Source organism: Capricornis sumatraensis, chromosome 10 (genome assembly GCF_032405125.1).
Source record: "Capricornis sumatraensis isolate serow.1 chromosome 10, serow.2, whole genome shotgun sequence".
Taxonomy (NCBI): domain Eukaryota; kingdom Metazoa; phylum Chordata; class Mammalia; order Artiodactyla; family Bovidae; genus Capricornis; species Capricornis sumatraensis.
Genome location: NC_091078.1, coordinates 94,312,544 through 94,326,885, shown reverse-complemented (window position 1 = coordinate 94,326,885; position 14,342 = coordinate 94,312,544). Strand labels below are relative to the sequence as shown.

Here is a 14,342-nt window from a genome sequence, read left to right as displayed (position 1 = left end):
ATTCATACAGCAAAGCATCAACGGCAGGGGTAGGGAGGCAAAACAAAGGATGCCACAGCGTTTAGATCCCACAGCTCTGATGACCCTCACCCCGCGGCCCCTGCAGCTTGTCCAGACCTCTCCGCACTCCTCTCCTTCCAGCCTGAGGCCCTGCACACCTGAACCCTGGCTATTGTGTCGACAACAGTTACAGTGGAAGGCCAGCCAGGCACCCCCATCACCACTACCCAAGTGTTTTGATGTTTTTCACTGGCTTCCAGCAAACACAACGGAATGTCACACCACATGCCCCACGCCAGAGATAGAAGCATGGCCATCAAACACACACACAGAGATCAAGGAGGCCTCTGGCGTGGGTGCTTGACTCTGACCCCTGTGCTCAGACAGAGGCACCGTAACCCAGCCCCACCAAAACTCCGAAAGGGAGGCTCTACACTGGCTCACTCAAGCTGCTGTGGCCTGGTGGATGTCCTTTCAGGGAGCCCCGTGGACAAGGAACAGCCCCCTAGCTCCTAGGCTGCTCCTGACCTTAGCCAAGGACACCTGTTCCCAGGCCTTAACCTGGGCTGCCAGCAGGGAACAGAGGATCAGGCTGAGTTCCTGTTAACTTCCGTTGGCGCTCATGAACTATTCTCCTCCCTCTTATGTTCCCTCACCTCTTGCAGGAGGAACCCAGCCATCGAAGCCAGAGCTAAGCCTCTCAAGCAGCAAAGCGAATCCCCCAAATTAACCGACTACATACGAGCTGCAGGGTGCAGAGAAACACGGCAGGAGGGGCTTGTTCGGAGGACTTCCTCCCGCCTGGGGCAGCCGGGGCGGGCCCACATGCACAGGCACTCTGTCCTGCTGCTGCGGCTCCTCCTGGGAGGTGAGCCCCACTTAACGCCACTCCCCCAGCTCCAGCCCAGGCCCCAGCAAGGCACAAGCCGCCAGGAGCATCAGCTGACCCATTCTCAAAGCCTGTGATTTCTCAGCAACCGAGCTCAGCCCCTGGCACAGACAGACGCTGTCCTAGTTTGGGGTTCTGGGCCTCAGGTGATGGGTGCTCGCCCCACCGAGGGCCAGCTGTGGTGTGGGGAACCACGGGCCTGCTGGTCCCTGTGTGGTTCCATCACTCCACAGAGACACAAACTCCAACTGCACAGCCACACGCACCAGATTTAACTCCCCACCCACGCCCCACCTACCATCCTCTCCCAAATAGCTCTGGGGACGAAAACCAAATGAGCATGGCTCGAGATTATGTTTCGGAAAATACAGAAAAATAAATCTGTATTTCTAGCACACTGTCCCCACGTGTGCCACACAGAACTCCGGGCCGGGGGGGGGGGGGGGAGGAGGGGAGGGGGAGGCCTTGCTCGGGGCAGTTGGTGGGAAAGCCCTCTCCACTGTGAAGTGAGGGGTGCGGTGGGATGAGGAGGCTCCCGTGCAGTGACAACCCGAAGTCTGTACCGGCTCTGGCAAGAAGCAAGGACTCCCTTCCCTCCTGCCTAAGTGTCCCAGTCTAGGCGGGTCTCCAAGGGCAAGACTTTCCAGAGCCTCAGAGAGGGCACTGTCTTCCGCAGACAGCCCGGTGCCATCAGATACCACGCTGTCCTCCAGGGGTCAGGCCCCGGAAGAGACCCGATTAAAGAAGGGCCATGCAAGCAGGCCTGGAGACCAAAACAGCAGTGGGACAGACCGCTCAGGGCAGCGGTGGGACAAGGACTCTGGCTCAGAGAATCACTGTACCCCACCCACTGGGGGATGGATTTTAGGAGCTCTGGACAAAAGTCAAGTCAGAGTGAGAGGATGATATGGAGCAAATGAGAACAACCCTAAGCAAAAGAAGAAGCCAGACAAACCCTACAGAGATTCTGGGGGTGAATGGGAGGAGGGGAAATGGACACATCCCATCCCAGATGGGAAAGGGGTGACGGCCATCAGAGCCCCCTACCATGAACCCAGTTTCCTAACAAACACTGTCCACCCATGGTGCCAGGACCATTCCCGGAACAGAAACTGTAAACTGCCTGTTAAAGAGCTCTCACCTAGGGACTTCCCTGCTGGTCCAGTGGCTAAGACTTGAGCTCCCAATACAGGGGGCCTGGATTTGATTACCGGTCAGCAAACTGCCACATGCCACAACCAAAGATCCCAAGTGTCACAACTAAGACCCAGCACAGGAAAATAGATAGATAAATATTTTAGAAAAAAGAGCTCTCACCTAGAACAGCACGGGGTCATTTTCCAAGAGCTGCACAGAAAAGGGACTGACCCCTGTGAGGACCTACTATGTCTGGTGCTGAGCAACACAGACATCCTCTCCCATTATGGCAGGTACAGGTGTCATTCTTACAGAGGAGCAAAGGCTGGCACAGGCAAGGTCTTGACCACTGTCAAAGGGTAAGAGATGGTGCCAGAATGGTTTGATCCCAACACCCAAGCCCTTTCCTCCCTTTTGTGGACCCCCAAAACTCATGCTTTTCTGGCTGAACAAGATGAGAGAGTGCCCAGCGTCTTTTCTAAACCAGAAACAGGTGGGTATAAGCGGTTCAGTCCTGGAAATACTGGGGTGGTTCCTTAGAAAGCTCGGCATCAGACACGGCTGTGAACTTTCCCCAATAAAATATATCAGACATTTGGCCTCAGTCAAAGCAGCTGGCAAAGGTGACCATGAGGGCTCCTTTCCACCAGATCACTGAGAGAGAAATCACCCCAGTGTCCCCAGGGAAGAAGGCGGAGGAAAGAGGACAGTGCCCCATCCCCAGGTTGGCAGAGCCTCTCCACTCTGTCCACTCTCCACCTGAATGGCAGACTCACGTGGAGGCAGAGGGCTACCCCATCTCTCAGACCCAGAAGTCTCCTCGGCCCGTCCCACACCCCTGCCCTGGCAAAGGGCACTGTCTGCTCAGCTGGAGTTTGCAGACCTGCTGCCCTCAAGCAGCAACAGCAGCAGGGCTATTGAAAAGCCAGGGCCCACTTGAGCTGGAGCCAGCAATGGGCCTGCCCAGCTCTCTGGCCTGATGCCCAAATCACTTGCGGACACTCACCCCAAAGAAGTCTCTCAAGAGCCACGCGAGCTCCAGTAGCAGCCAAGGAGTCGTTTCAGGGGCACAGCATGTGTGATGCCAGCTCCCATGAGGCAGGAGCCTCGCTCAGTCACCAGTCGCACCCCCTGAATGGCCCTTTGTGGCTCAGAATCCCGAAGCCGGGACTGCAGGGAGAAAGCCCCAGAATCCTTTAGGCTCACAACAAACTAGTAACTCATGTCCGCCCCCAAACCCACAAGTCAGCCGGCCTCTCAGGGGCCAATGGAAGTGTGGCCAGTCACACACCAGAGAACCACCAAACTGCCAGCAGGGTCAGACCCCTGGGGCACCAGCTGCCCTGGGTGCTGCACGCGGGCGCAGCCCAGGAAACCCAGGCCACCACAGGTGATCCCGACCTTAGCTTTGCGCTTGGCATGTGGCCGTCCTGGTGCTCCTGCGCCTTCAGGAGATGGCAGACTTCTGGCCTCAACCCAAGGGAAGAGAGCTTCTGCCCAACAGCTCTGCCTCGTCGACCCTTCCTTCTCCACTCTGACCCTTCCTCGCTCTTCCCCCATTAGAGGTGGTTTAGGCCGGCCCTCTCGCAGGACACAGAGATACTTCCTTGGCACACACAGAGCCCCCTCTCTTGGTCAGGGTCTGGTTCACCCCAGCACCAGGCCCCTGCGGCTGACTCCTCTCAGCTGGCCTCTGACCCCCAGCCTGCACTGTACCTTCTCACAGGTATGGAACTGGAGGCCCAAGGGGGTTGCTGCTCCATGGAGCAGAATAACTCAACAGCCCTCCCTCTAAAGCTCCCTCAGGGCTCTGCCTGAGGGCGATCACAAGGAAGTCCTCAAGTCCAAACCAAAGCTTCAAGGGGATCCCTCTCCCACTGACCAGAATGCTGTCATCCAACAGTGAGGCTGGAACACAAGAAGCCATGAGGCCTGCTGGTTTCCTACACAGACCAGTGATCTATTACTAAGAACAGGAGTGAGATTACAACTCAGCTTCTAACAATCATACATATGGGGTCAGCGGGTGTGCTGGAAACTGTAGATATCGTTAATTGACCCCGTTCAACAACCGTAAGCTGCCTAGACCATTCTCTGGGCCTCGGTTCCCCAACCAGGACTCAAAGGTGCTTTCAAATCTGCCAACTACTCTGTGGGACAGAATCCCTGGGCAACCGGGGCCACTAGGGAGCCACGGGGCTGCTCAGCCACAGGCTTTAGGAAGTGGCCAGTGACAGCTGTGCTGGGTGAGGCCCTCAGTCACCTCCCGGAACAGAATGTGGAAGCTCAAGTCGCCAAGGAGCTCAGCTGCGCGTCTTACTGGAAGGACAGGGCCGGGGGCACTTCATGAGGGGGGAGCCTAAGACCAGACGCTGCACAGAGCACGCGGGCAGAGCTGCACTCCTCAGCCACGGTACAGGTCCTCTCCCTGGGGCTTGGCCAGGGCAATACATTCTCCAACAGGGCAACACAGGTGTCCAAGAACTGTTCCAGGGTGGAACCACTCTGGCCCGATAGCACGCACAGACCCTCACAGGTCAGGGACGTTTACGGAGCACACTGGCTCCCAGTGACAACACAGGTCAAACCTCCACAGGTCTGTCCCCTCAGGGAGAGAAAAGGCACTCTTGCTCCCAGCCCAGATGTCCACCTGCTCTAGGTATTCAGGTTGGCTGGTGGGCTGTTTTTAATAACTGCCCCAATCAAGGCTGCTCAACCGCACTATCCTTTCTAAGGAAGGCACACTTAGCTGACTGTGAATCACCCCAAACCCAGGCCCCTAAAGCCCACAGCACACCAGTGCTAAGTGTCTGTATTTGGTGGGAATTTTCAAGGGTCAGAACAGAAACAAATGTGAGCCTCTCACTCCAAGTCCCACTTTGATCTGAGCAGCACTCTGGGGAAGAAGCCCACGCTGCTTCACCTAACCCTCCAAGTACCAACCAAGACCCAACCTGCCTCTCGTTTCGTAATGCATCTCATGCCACCTCAGCTCTGCTGATGGCCCCAGGGAGTCCCCTGCTTGCCACGCATGAGCCCCAGGGGATGGGGCCACTGCATCCATTTCAAACCCATGACGGCCAGCCCAGCAAGCTGGGGAGCAGATGACATAATGGACAGGCAGACAGCAAGATGAATAGGGGTGAGCTTGCTTCTCTTTCTTCCCCCTTCCTCTGGGCACTGCAAGCTTGGTGATTCCTGGAGCCATTTCCCATTCTCCACACCCCAAAACTACCAGTTGTCCTCAGCCTAGCTCCCACATTCCAGGTTCAACAGCAGACAGGCAACCACGTGATTTATCGTGGCCCCGTCTTGCTTCTCTGGGAGAACAACATCCACAGGCTTCCATGCTCTGACGCTGGGCCTGAGCTCAGGAATGCCCCTATAGATGCTGCATTCGAGGCTTCTCAGGCTCAGAGCTGAGTCAGCGGTCTGAAGAGCGCTCACAAGAAAAAGGAAAGAATGGTGTGCACCTGTCTGCACGGTATTTCCGTGCACGGCTTCTCCTTTATCATCGGAACACAAGAGGCAGCAGCCTTCACGTGGTTTCCAAATGCCCTCCTGGTTATAAAACTCCACCCAAAACTGGTTACGCATGAATCTAAGTAATCAAATCGCCAAAGGGATAACCAAGGTGATTCCCCCACAGGCTGACAAGAGCAGCAGTCACCTCAGCCCAGTGGCCGCACATGACGCCCAGATGTGTCAACATCAGAGGAACAGGTCCGAGCTCCTGCACACCAGACATATCTCTGACAGACAAGGGATCACCACAGCTGATGGCAAGTGGCCTCCACGTCCCAAGGAAGCAAAAGAAAAGGCCTGTGCCCCCACAAGACCCAGCCAAGGCCCTATACACAACTCAGGTGGCAGTGGGATCCAGAGGGCCCTGGGGTAGGCACCTCAACACAGCTGCTGGCCCAAGAGGCATGAGCACCGCAGAGCCTCCCTCAGCCCTCGAGAGTGCCCCCACTCTCCATCCTCCCTGCACCTGCTCACAAATAGAGAAGTGGACAGATGGAAATGCTCTGGTCTCTGCCCCAACAGGAGACACTCTGCTGACCACTCTGCTCAGCAGGAGACACTCAGCCACACCCAGCCCGCCTCCCACAGCGCACCCGCCGAGGCCAGTGCCCAGTCACTGCCCCACAGGGAGCCGAGGCACAGGCACGTTGCTAAAAGGGGCTCGGAGAGAAAGCCCCTCTCCTCGAGTCAGCTCCGGGAACTCCTCAGCAAACGTGTGGGGAGACTTCCCTCCTTCATGCCCACCTCCACGAGGCACCTGTTGTTTCTGCCTCCAAAGGGCTCCAGGAGGCTTCATGGCTGTTCATGGAATGGGTCCCAGGGCTCTCCTCAACCGTACCACCAAGGGAGGCTGGAGGTCACTTGGGACAGACTCCATTCAGCCTAGAGAAACCCTGCCAACCACATCCAGACGCCTCCTTCCCCACCCCCATCCAACTGAAGCCCTGTGCTCCCTCCTCAGCTGCTGCCCCAGGCCCAGCGCTTCTGCAGAGGTCACAGCTCTCATGGGTAGGACACCTGTTTCTGCACCTCACCCCACTGCCCAGGCTGTGGGGGGATGCAAAACGCTCCAACGGCCCCCATCAGGCGCCAAGGGAAGGGTCACCTTGAGGCAGCCCCTTCAGCCCAGGCCACGCCACCCCGCCCAGGCTGACGCCCTCACCTGATGGCCGTGGAGTGTGTAGAGCAGCCGGCCCTCCATGAGGTCCAGGATCTTCAGGGTTGAGTCACTGGAGGCCGTGACCAGGTAGTTCCCCGACGGATGGAAGGAGAGGGCATTCACCGCCGCGCTGTGCACTGGGGGAAGGACGGCAGTCAGGCGCAGGCTGGGAGGCCCGTGAAGCCAGAAGACAGCACGCGGGGCCAGCCAGGGCTCCACATGGGGCTGGGCCAGGGCAGCCAGCATCCCGAGCTGCCTTGAGGAGCCTCCCAAGAACTTTCCAGGAGGGCAGCACAAGCAAAGGACAGGAGGAGGCCCACCCAGAGCCGAGGGCAGGCCGTGGGAGACGCAGGGCAGGTGGGAGCCCAGGGGGGCAAGGCCAGGGGATCAAGCCATCCCTCTGCCTCTCCCTCCTGACCAAGCCATCAAGCTGGAGACGGACAGAGTGCTTGAACATGACCCTCACGAGGCCTCACATGCTGCCACTTCAGGGAAACCAAATAGAAAAGAGAACCCCTGACATGCCAATACGATGCCCCTCATTTCAGTTCAGTTCAGTCGCTCAGTCGTGTCGGACTCTTTGCGATCCCATGAATCGCAGCACACCAGGCCTCCCTATTCATCACCAACTCCCGGAGTTCACTCAGACTCACATCCATCGAGTCGGTGATGCCATCCAGCCATCTCATCCTCTGTCGTCCCCTTCTCCTCCTGCCCCCAATCCCTCCCAGCATCAGAGTCTTTGCCAATGAGTCAACTCTTCTCACGAGGTGGCCAAAGTACCGGAGTTTCAGCTTTAGCATCATTCCTTCCAAAGAAATCCCAGGGTTGATCTCCTTCAGAATGGACTGGTTGGATCTCCTTGCAGTCCAAGGGACTCTCAAGAGTCTTCTCCAGCACCACAGTTCAAAAGCATCAATTCTTCGGTGCTCAGCCTCCTTCACAGTCCAACTCTCACAGCCATACATGACCACAGGAAAAACCATAGCCTTGACTAGACGGACCTTAGTCAGCAAAGTAATGTCTCTGCTTTTGAATATGCTATCGTTGGTCATAACTATTCTTCCAAGAAGTAAGCATCTTTTAATTTCATGGCTGCAGTCACCATCTGCAGTGTTTCTGGAGCCCAAAAAAATAAAGTCTGACACCGTTTCCACTGTTTCCCCATCTATTTCCCATGAAGTCATAGGACCGGATGCCATGATCTTCGCTTTCTGAATGTTGAGCTTTAAGCCAACTTTTTCGCTCTCCTTTCACTTTCATCAAGAGGCTTTTTAGCTCCTCTTCACTTTCTGCCATAAGGGTGGTGTCATCTGCATATCTGAGGTTATTGATATTTCTCCCGGCAACCTTGATTCCAGCTTGTGTTTCTTCCAGACCAGCGTTTCTCATGATGTACTCTGCATAGAAGTTAAATAAGCAGGGTGACAATATACAGCCTTGACGTACTCCTTCTCCTATTTGGAACCAGTCTGTTGTTCCATGCCCAGTTCTAACTGTTGCTTCCTGACCTGCATACAGATTTCTCAAGAGCAAGTCAGGTGGTCTGGTATTCCCATCTCTCTCAGAATTTTCCACAGTTTATTGTGATCCACACAGTCAAAGGCTTTGGCATAGTCAATAAAGCAGAAATGGATGTTTTTCTGGAACTCTCTTGCTTTTTCCATGATCCAGCAGATGTTGGCAATTTGATCTCTGGTTCCTCTGCCTTTTCTAAAACCAGCTTGAACGTCAGGGAGTTCACGGTTCACTTACTGCTGAAGCCTGGCTTGGAGAATTTTGAGCATTACTTTACTAGCATGTGAGATGAGTGCAATTGTGCGGTAGTTTGAGCATTCTTTGGCATTGCCTTTCTTTGGAATTGGAATGAAAACTGACCTTTTCCAGTCCTGTGGCCGCTGCTGAGTTTTCCAAATTTGCTGGCATATTGAGTGCAGCACTTTCACAGCATCATCTCTCAGGATTTGAAACAGCTCAATTGGAATTCCATCACCTCCACTAGCTTTGTTTGTAGTGATGCTTTCTAAGGCCCACTTGACTTCACATTCCAAGATGTCTGGTTCTAGATTAGTGATCACATCATCATGACTATCTGGGTCATGAAGATATTTTTTGTACAGTTCTTCCGTGTGTTCTTCCCACCTCTTCTTAATATCTTCTGCCTTGGTTAGGTCCAGACCATTTCTGTCCTTTATCGAGCCCATCTTTGCATGAAATGTTCCCTTGGTATCTCTAATTTTCTTCAAGAGATCTCTAGTCTTTCCCAATCTGTTGTTTTCCTCTATTTCTTTGCATTGATCGCTGAAGAAGGCTTTCTTATCTCTTCTTGCTGTTCTTTGGAACTCTGCATTTAGATGCCTAGCTTTCCTTTTCTCCTTTGCTTTTCGCCTCTCTTCTCTTCACAGCTATTTGTAGGGCTTCCCCAGACAGCCATTTTGCTTTTTTGCATTTCTTTTCCATGGGGATGGTCTTGATCCCTGTCTCCTGCACAATGTCACGAACCTCCGTCCATAGTTCATCAGGCACTCTATCTATCAGATCTAGGCCCTTAAATCTATTTCTCACTTCCACTGTATAATCACAAGGGATTTGATTTAGGTCTGAATGGTCTAGCAGTTTTCCCTACTTTCTTCAATTTAAGTCTGAATTTGGTAATAAGGAGTTCATGATCTGAGCCACAGTAAGCTCCTGGTCTAGGGAAAGAACGTGAGTGGGATGGGTGAGAAGCCAGTGAAGACAAGCTCTAGGGAGCCAGTTAGGCTGGGGTTCTGATCCCAGCCTCCCAACTGGCCCACCCTGGCACACTGAGCTTGCTCTCCTTCTGCGGCACAGCACCCCCCGTAGGGTGCTGTGGGGATGCTACCAGCTGATGCCTGGGAGGCGTCTGTGCAGAGCGAGCCCTGATGCCCCCGGCACCACCCCAGGCATCCGACGCTACTCCAGCTCCAGCCCCTCCGTGCCTCTTCGCCACCGCTCTAGCCCAAGCCCCACCATCCACGCTGGTGTCCCTCTCTCCAAGATCTGACCCCCAGCCCTGTCGGCTCCCTAGCCGGAGGACCTTCCTACCCCTTGTTCCCCTTGGGCCGGGAAGACCCTGCAGCTCAATATTCAGTAACCGCCCCAGGGAAACCTCCCTTGACCTCGCCATCAGGGCCTTGTTTTAGCCTCCTGAAGCACCATGATCCTCTTCAAAGCAAGGGTTTTGCATTTACGTGCAGTTATTTCATTCCCCACTGGGTCCCCTAGAGACCATGTGCTTCACCAGGCAGGGGCTGCGCTGGGTCCTTGGCTCCTGGCTCAAGGCCTGACACTGAACGGGTCTCAAAAAGCAGTTGGTGACTGGGACCCAGACAGGACACACAGGGATGGGCAGGGCGAGGACCAGCCAGCCACATCACAGCTTCTTAGAGCAACTGCTGAGAAGACGTGGTGCCTTCATACCCACTACTACTGGCCTGGGGGCGGCTGGTGGGGCAGGGCGGCGATCAGCGGGACTACAGTAACCATGAACCCATCACGCCAGAACAGCCATAAACACAGAGGCAAATTCTGAAACCAACCCCTCACCCTGGCACGTGAGCGTGCAGGAGCCACTGCTGGGCCCATAAACACCCCCACCATGAACTAGTCTCCACAGAGCCGACAGAGGTGCAGGCAGCCCCTCAAACTGCAGGCTGGCCAGACGCCGGGGACTGTGGATGCACAGTCCTGAGCACACACTTAGGGGAGACAGCCAGGACCTTACGTAACACGATATTTAGGTCTGAACACTCTCAGCACCAGAAACTCCAAGAGATGGCCTGGAGCGGGGCTGCCAGGATCCCCAGAGTCAGCTCCTGGAGCCAGAGCCCAGAGTCCCCACAGCCCTACACACTGCTACAGCCAGGGCCAAGGGAAAGGGGGCAGCGCCCTCAGTGCTCACCAAAAACAGGGACGTGGAGAGCAGAGGAACAAAGTCACAGCAACCCCAGCACCAGCCACACACAGCGGCAGAAAGAACACGAAGAGCGCAGAGTGTGACCAAGACGCCCACGTGTGGGGGGAGCACCCACATGGGCAGACCCGGAAGCAGCGTGGACTGAAGCTCCCGACACAGAGCAGGACTTCTCTCTGAGGAGGACAGGAACAGGGGCACCTCTAACTGTTCATCTACATACCTCCAGAATGTATTTTTTCAGCATTAGACCATAGTCACTATGATAACACGACTGAGTGAATGCTTAAAAAGTCAATCCTTCCTTCACCCTGAAAGAGTGTCAAGTCTGGGGGGCAGGAGACAGGGTCGTGCAGGCACTTAGGCTGCGAGCCTGCTCCTGAGGGGCTGGGCTCGCCAGAAGGCAGCTTCACACTCGCGGTGAAGTCGGGGCTGCGGGTTGAGGGAGGCAATCACAGCAAGATCCCCTGCACCCTCAGCGCCACAGCAGACGGCGTGGAGAGTCAGCTGTGCACCACGCCCCCCCCACCTCACCACACCCCCATCTCCTCTTGGGCATCCTCAAAATGCTGCTCCTGGCACTTCTGCCTCCCTGAGCCTGGAGAAGGGCATGCTATTCTTGTTTCTGCAGCCCCTGGCAGCCTGCACTGGCATGAGTGCCACCCCCGCCCCGACCTGAGACAAAGCTGGGAGAAGCAGCAGCAGCATCAGGCAGGGAGGCAAGCTCAGGGAGCACAGGGCTGTCCAGCACCGGCCAGGCGCAAGGGGCAGGGCGCGGCTGCCACGCCAGGGCCTCCCACCTGGTCAAGCCCACCCAAGGGAGGAAGGGTGCCCGAAGCCTGGCTCCATGATAAATGGCAGGAGTAGCAAAGGCCTCTTGGCTGGAGTAGAAATACCTGGAACCATTTACTCCAGAAGAGGGCTCAGCCCAGCAAGCCAGGCTTTTGGAGATGTGCCAGACCCCACAACCAACCCCCTTTCCCCACTTGCTCAGCTGCCTCATCCCCCAGCCCCGTCAGCCTGGGGCAGCTTCTCCAGCTCTGCAGAGGGTGGGACTGTGCCAGGGAGGCCTCATAAGAATTAGCCCTGGATGACAGTCCCCCTGCATGATGGAGGCCCAGCTGCCCCACGAGGGGGTGAGCCTCCTGTCACAAAACCCTGAGCAGTGATGGCCCACAAACAATCCACTTTTCACCAAGGCCAAAGCTGCAGGCCCTCCGCCTGGCTCCACGGCAGACATGAGTGACGGCTGATGGCAGGCTGCCCATCGGGCACAGCTGTGTGCTACACCCCACCCCCAGCACTACCCCAGAGAAGGGATGCCAACTCAAGGTCAGAGATGAACCAGCTCGAGGTCCTACAAGTCACCAGGGTGCCAAGGAGGGGGCCTGAGGTCACTGCAGACCCTGCCCCCAGTAGTGGAACAGGTCACAACTGCGGCCTAAGGAGACACCTGGGCATTCCCAACCTGCCTGCACAGCTCTTCCTGCTGAATCCTCAGCAAACCTGCCCCCCTGTCCAATGGGCTCCAAACTGGCCAAGGGACCCCAGCAGGCCCCTTCCAGGGACAGGCCACACCAGTGCCAAGCCACACCACATTCCCCACCCCACCACAAGGGGCTCGGCACCTACCACCCAGGGCGGCTCTCACAACACAACTGGCATCACAAGTGACACAGAGGCTGTGGGCTTACAAGAGCTATGGGTTCACACGATGAAGGTGCTCTGATAGCAGCAGCAAAGACGCTCCAAACACTGCTCTGCAGGAATGCTGTGTGAACACTGGCTCAGGGAAGGCGGGGGAGAGGCAGTGTGTTGGCCAGATCAGGTGGGACAGTGCCTGGCCTCACAATCAACCCTTTCAGTCTCCAAAACCCCAAAAGGGTGCAGACCTGCCCTGTTGGCTACACAGCAGCTTTAAAACCTTCCATGACCATGTCTGGGGTAGGGTGGGGGTATCCACGGGGTTGCTAAGGACCAATGTACAGAGAAGCTGGGACTCTGAGCTCTAACTGGAGTTTCTGGAGAGAGCCAAGTCCTCTCAGAGGCCTTGGGCAAATAAATGACTGGAATCAACACAGTGTGAGGAACCCGGAGCTTCTTCGCTGCACGACCCAGGCAAGCCTCAAACACCCCATCTGTGAAATGGGGAGCAGCCCTGCGCTGCTGACCACCCAGGCCTGTCCCTGGATATCGAACACACACGTGCCTGGAAAGCCCAAGGCACATGAAGGGATCTGGGACAAGGCTGCTCAGATGTCTGAACAGTCTTAGTGTGGGCTCCGAGCATATGGCGCCTAAGCCACCTCCGTGGGGACTGGCACTCCCGGGGCTCCAGCGCCCCACCAACTCCTTGCTGAATTGGGAAATCAGAACTGCTCCCCGCAGTGACAGGCCAGAGCAAGACACTCCTCGCCTGAGACAAAGGGTGCCAGCCACCCGCTGTCGCCCAAAGTGATTCTAACACGCCAACAGGGGACGGGAAGTACCCTCCACAGAGCAGGACTTTGGTGGGTGGCCACAGGCGGCCTGGACTCGCTGGCCACACACTGCAGTATCACAAACCAATTTCTCAGAAAAGCACAAGAGCCTTAGGCACTCAAACTCCAATCCGGGGCGACACTGGACGCCACTGGCCTTAAAAGCTCTCCCCTGGGTGTCTTAAGGGGTCAGGAAACCTGCTGGGGTTTTCCGCCTGCTGCCAAGAGGCCTGCTGCCAAGGGGCCGGGAGGCCCTCTCGGGGATCCAGCCTCCCAGGGGTGCCCCTGCCTCTTGGGGTGGGGGACAGCTGCTACTCAGGAGCCAGGAGCACCTCTCAGGTCGAAGGTGCTGCCACAGCACTGTCTAGGGGAGCGGCTGGACCTGAGCAGACCTGACCAGGTCCCTGCCAGTGAAGAGGGGCAGGGGTGGACCCCCTACCAGTGAGCTCGGGCCCTCGAGGTTTCCTTGAGCCCTGGAGGCTGAGCCCAGGGGTGCTGGGATAAGCCTGCTGCCTTGTGACCAGCCGCCGTGTGCCACACACTGGGCAGGGAGCTCGGGGGGTCCAGCTGTTTGTGGGGTGCTCCAGGCCCACGAGGTTTCTGGTCCCTAAGGGGGGATGGTGCTTAGGAATCAAATGCTTCAGGCTTGCTGAGCGGCTGTCATGAGAGGAAAGGACAGCTGTATTAACAGGCTGAAATTCCTCTGCGGAGCCTGTCAGCCTCATGCACCTCAGGCCCCCTCAGGACTCGACCTCGGATGCCACCTGAGTCCACCCACCGCCCCCCAGCCCTGCCAGTCATGGACCTTCCACCCCCACCTGCTGCCAAGCCTGCTCCCTCAAGAAGCCGAGGCACCTCTCCCCAGCACCCTCTACTCTCCTCCACTGCTGTGGGTCACCACACCCTGAGCACCCTCTTCAGGACACCCCACTTTCCTCTGCTCTCCTCAGCCCTCCACTGCGGGGAGACCAGGCCCCCACTCGTCACTCTGGATGCTCTGTGGATCTTTTCCTCCCACGGCCCCTCAAGCTCAGGGGTGCAACCCCAGATCCCAGGCTCAGCTGGCCCCTCCACCCATAGCATCAGCTCTGCCTCCATCCAGTCTCCAGAACCCATCCTCTGGGCCTGACCCCTGCCTCACTCTCACGTCTAGCCTTCACCCAACATCGGGCATGGACAGCCCTCCCACCAGGCACATGGCTTCCTACTCAAGCAGGC

At 56.6% G+C, this 14,342-nt stretch overlaps 1 protein-coding gene across 2 annotated transcripts in view; it reads right to left on the bottom strand.

Annotated features, from left to right (window-relative positions):
* Window positions 1-14,342, bottom strand: part of POC1A (POC1 centriolar protein A) — a 76,642-nt gene that overhangs the window by 46,980 nt on the left and 15,320 nt on the right. For both annotated transcript variants that reach the window (XM_068982187.1, XM_068982188.1), the window contains one exon: window positions 6,714-6,847. In XM_068982187.1, coding sequence (XP_068838288.1) covers window positions 6,714-6,847 — 134 coding nt within the window. The remainder of the gene's footprint in view (window positions 1-6,713; window positions 6,848-14,342) is intronic.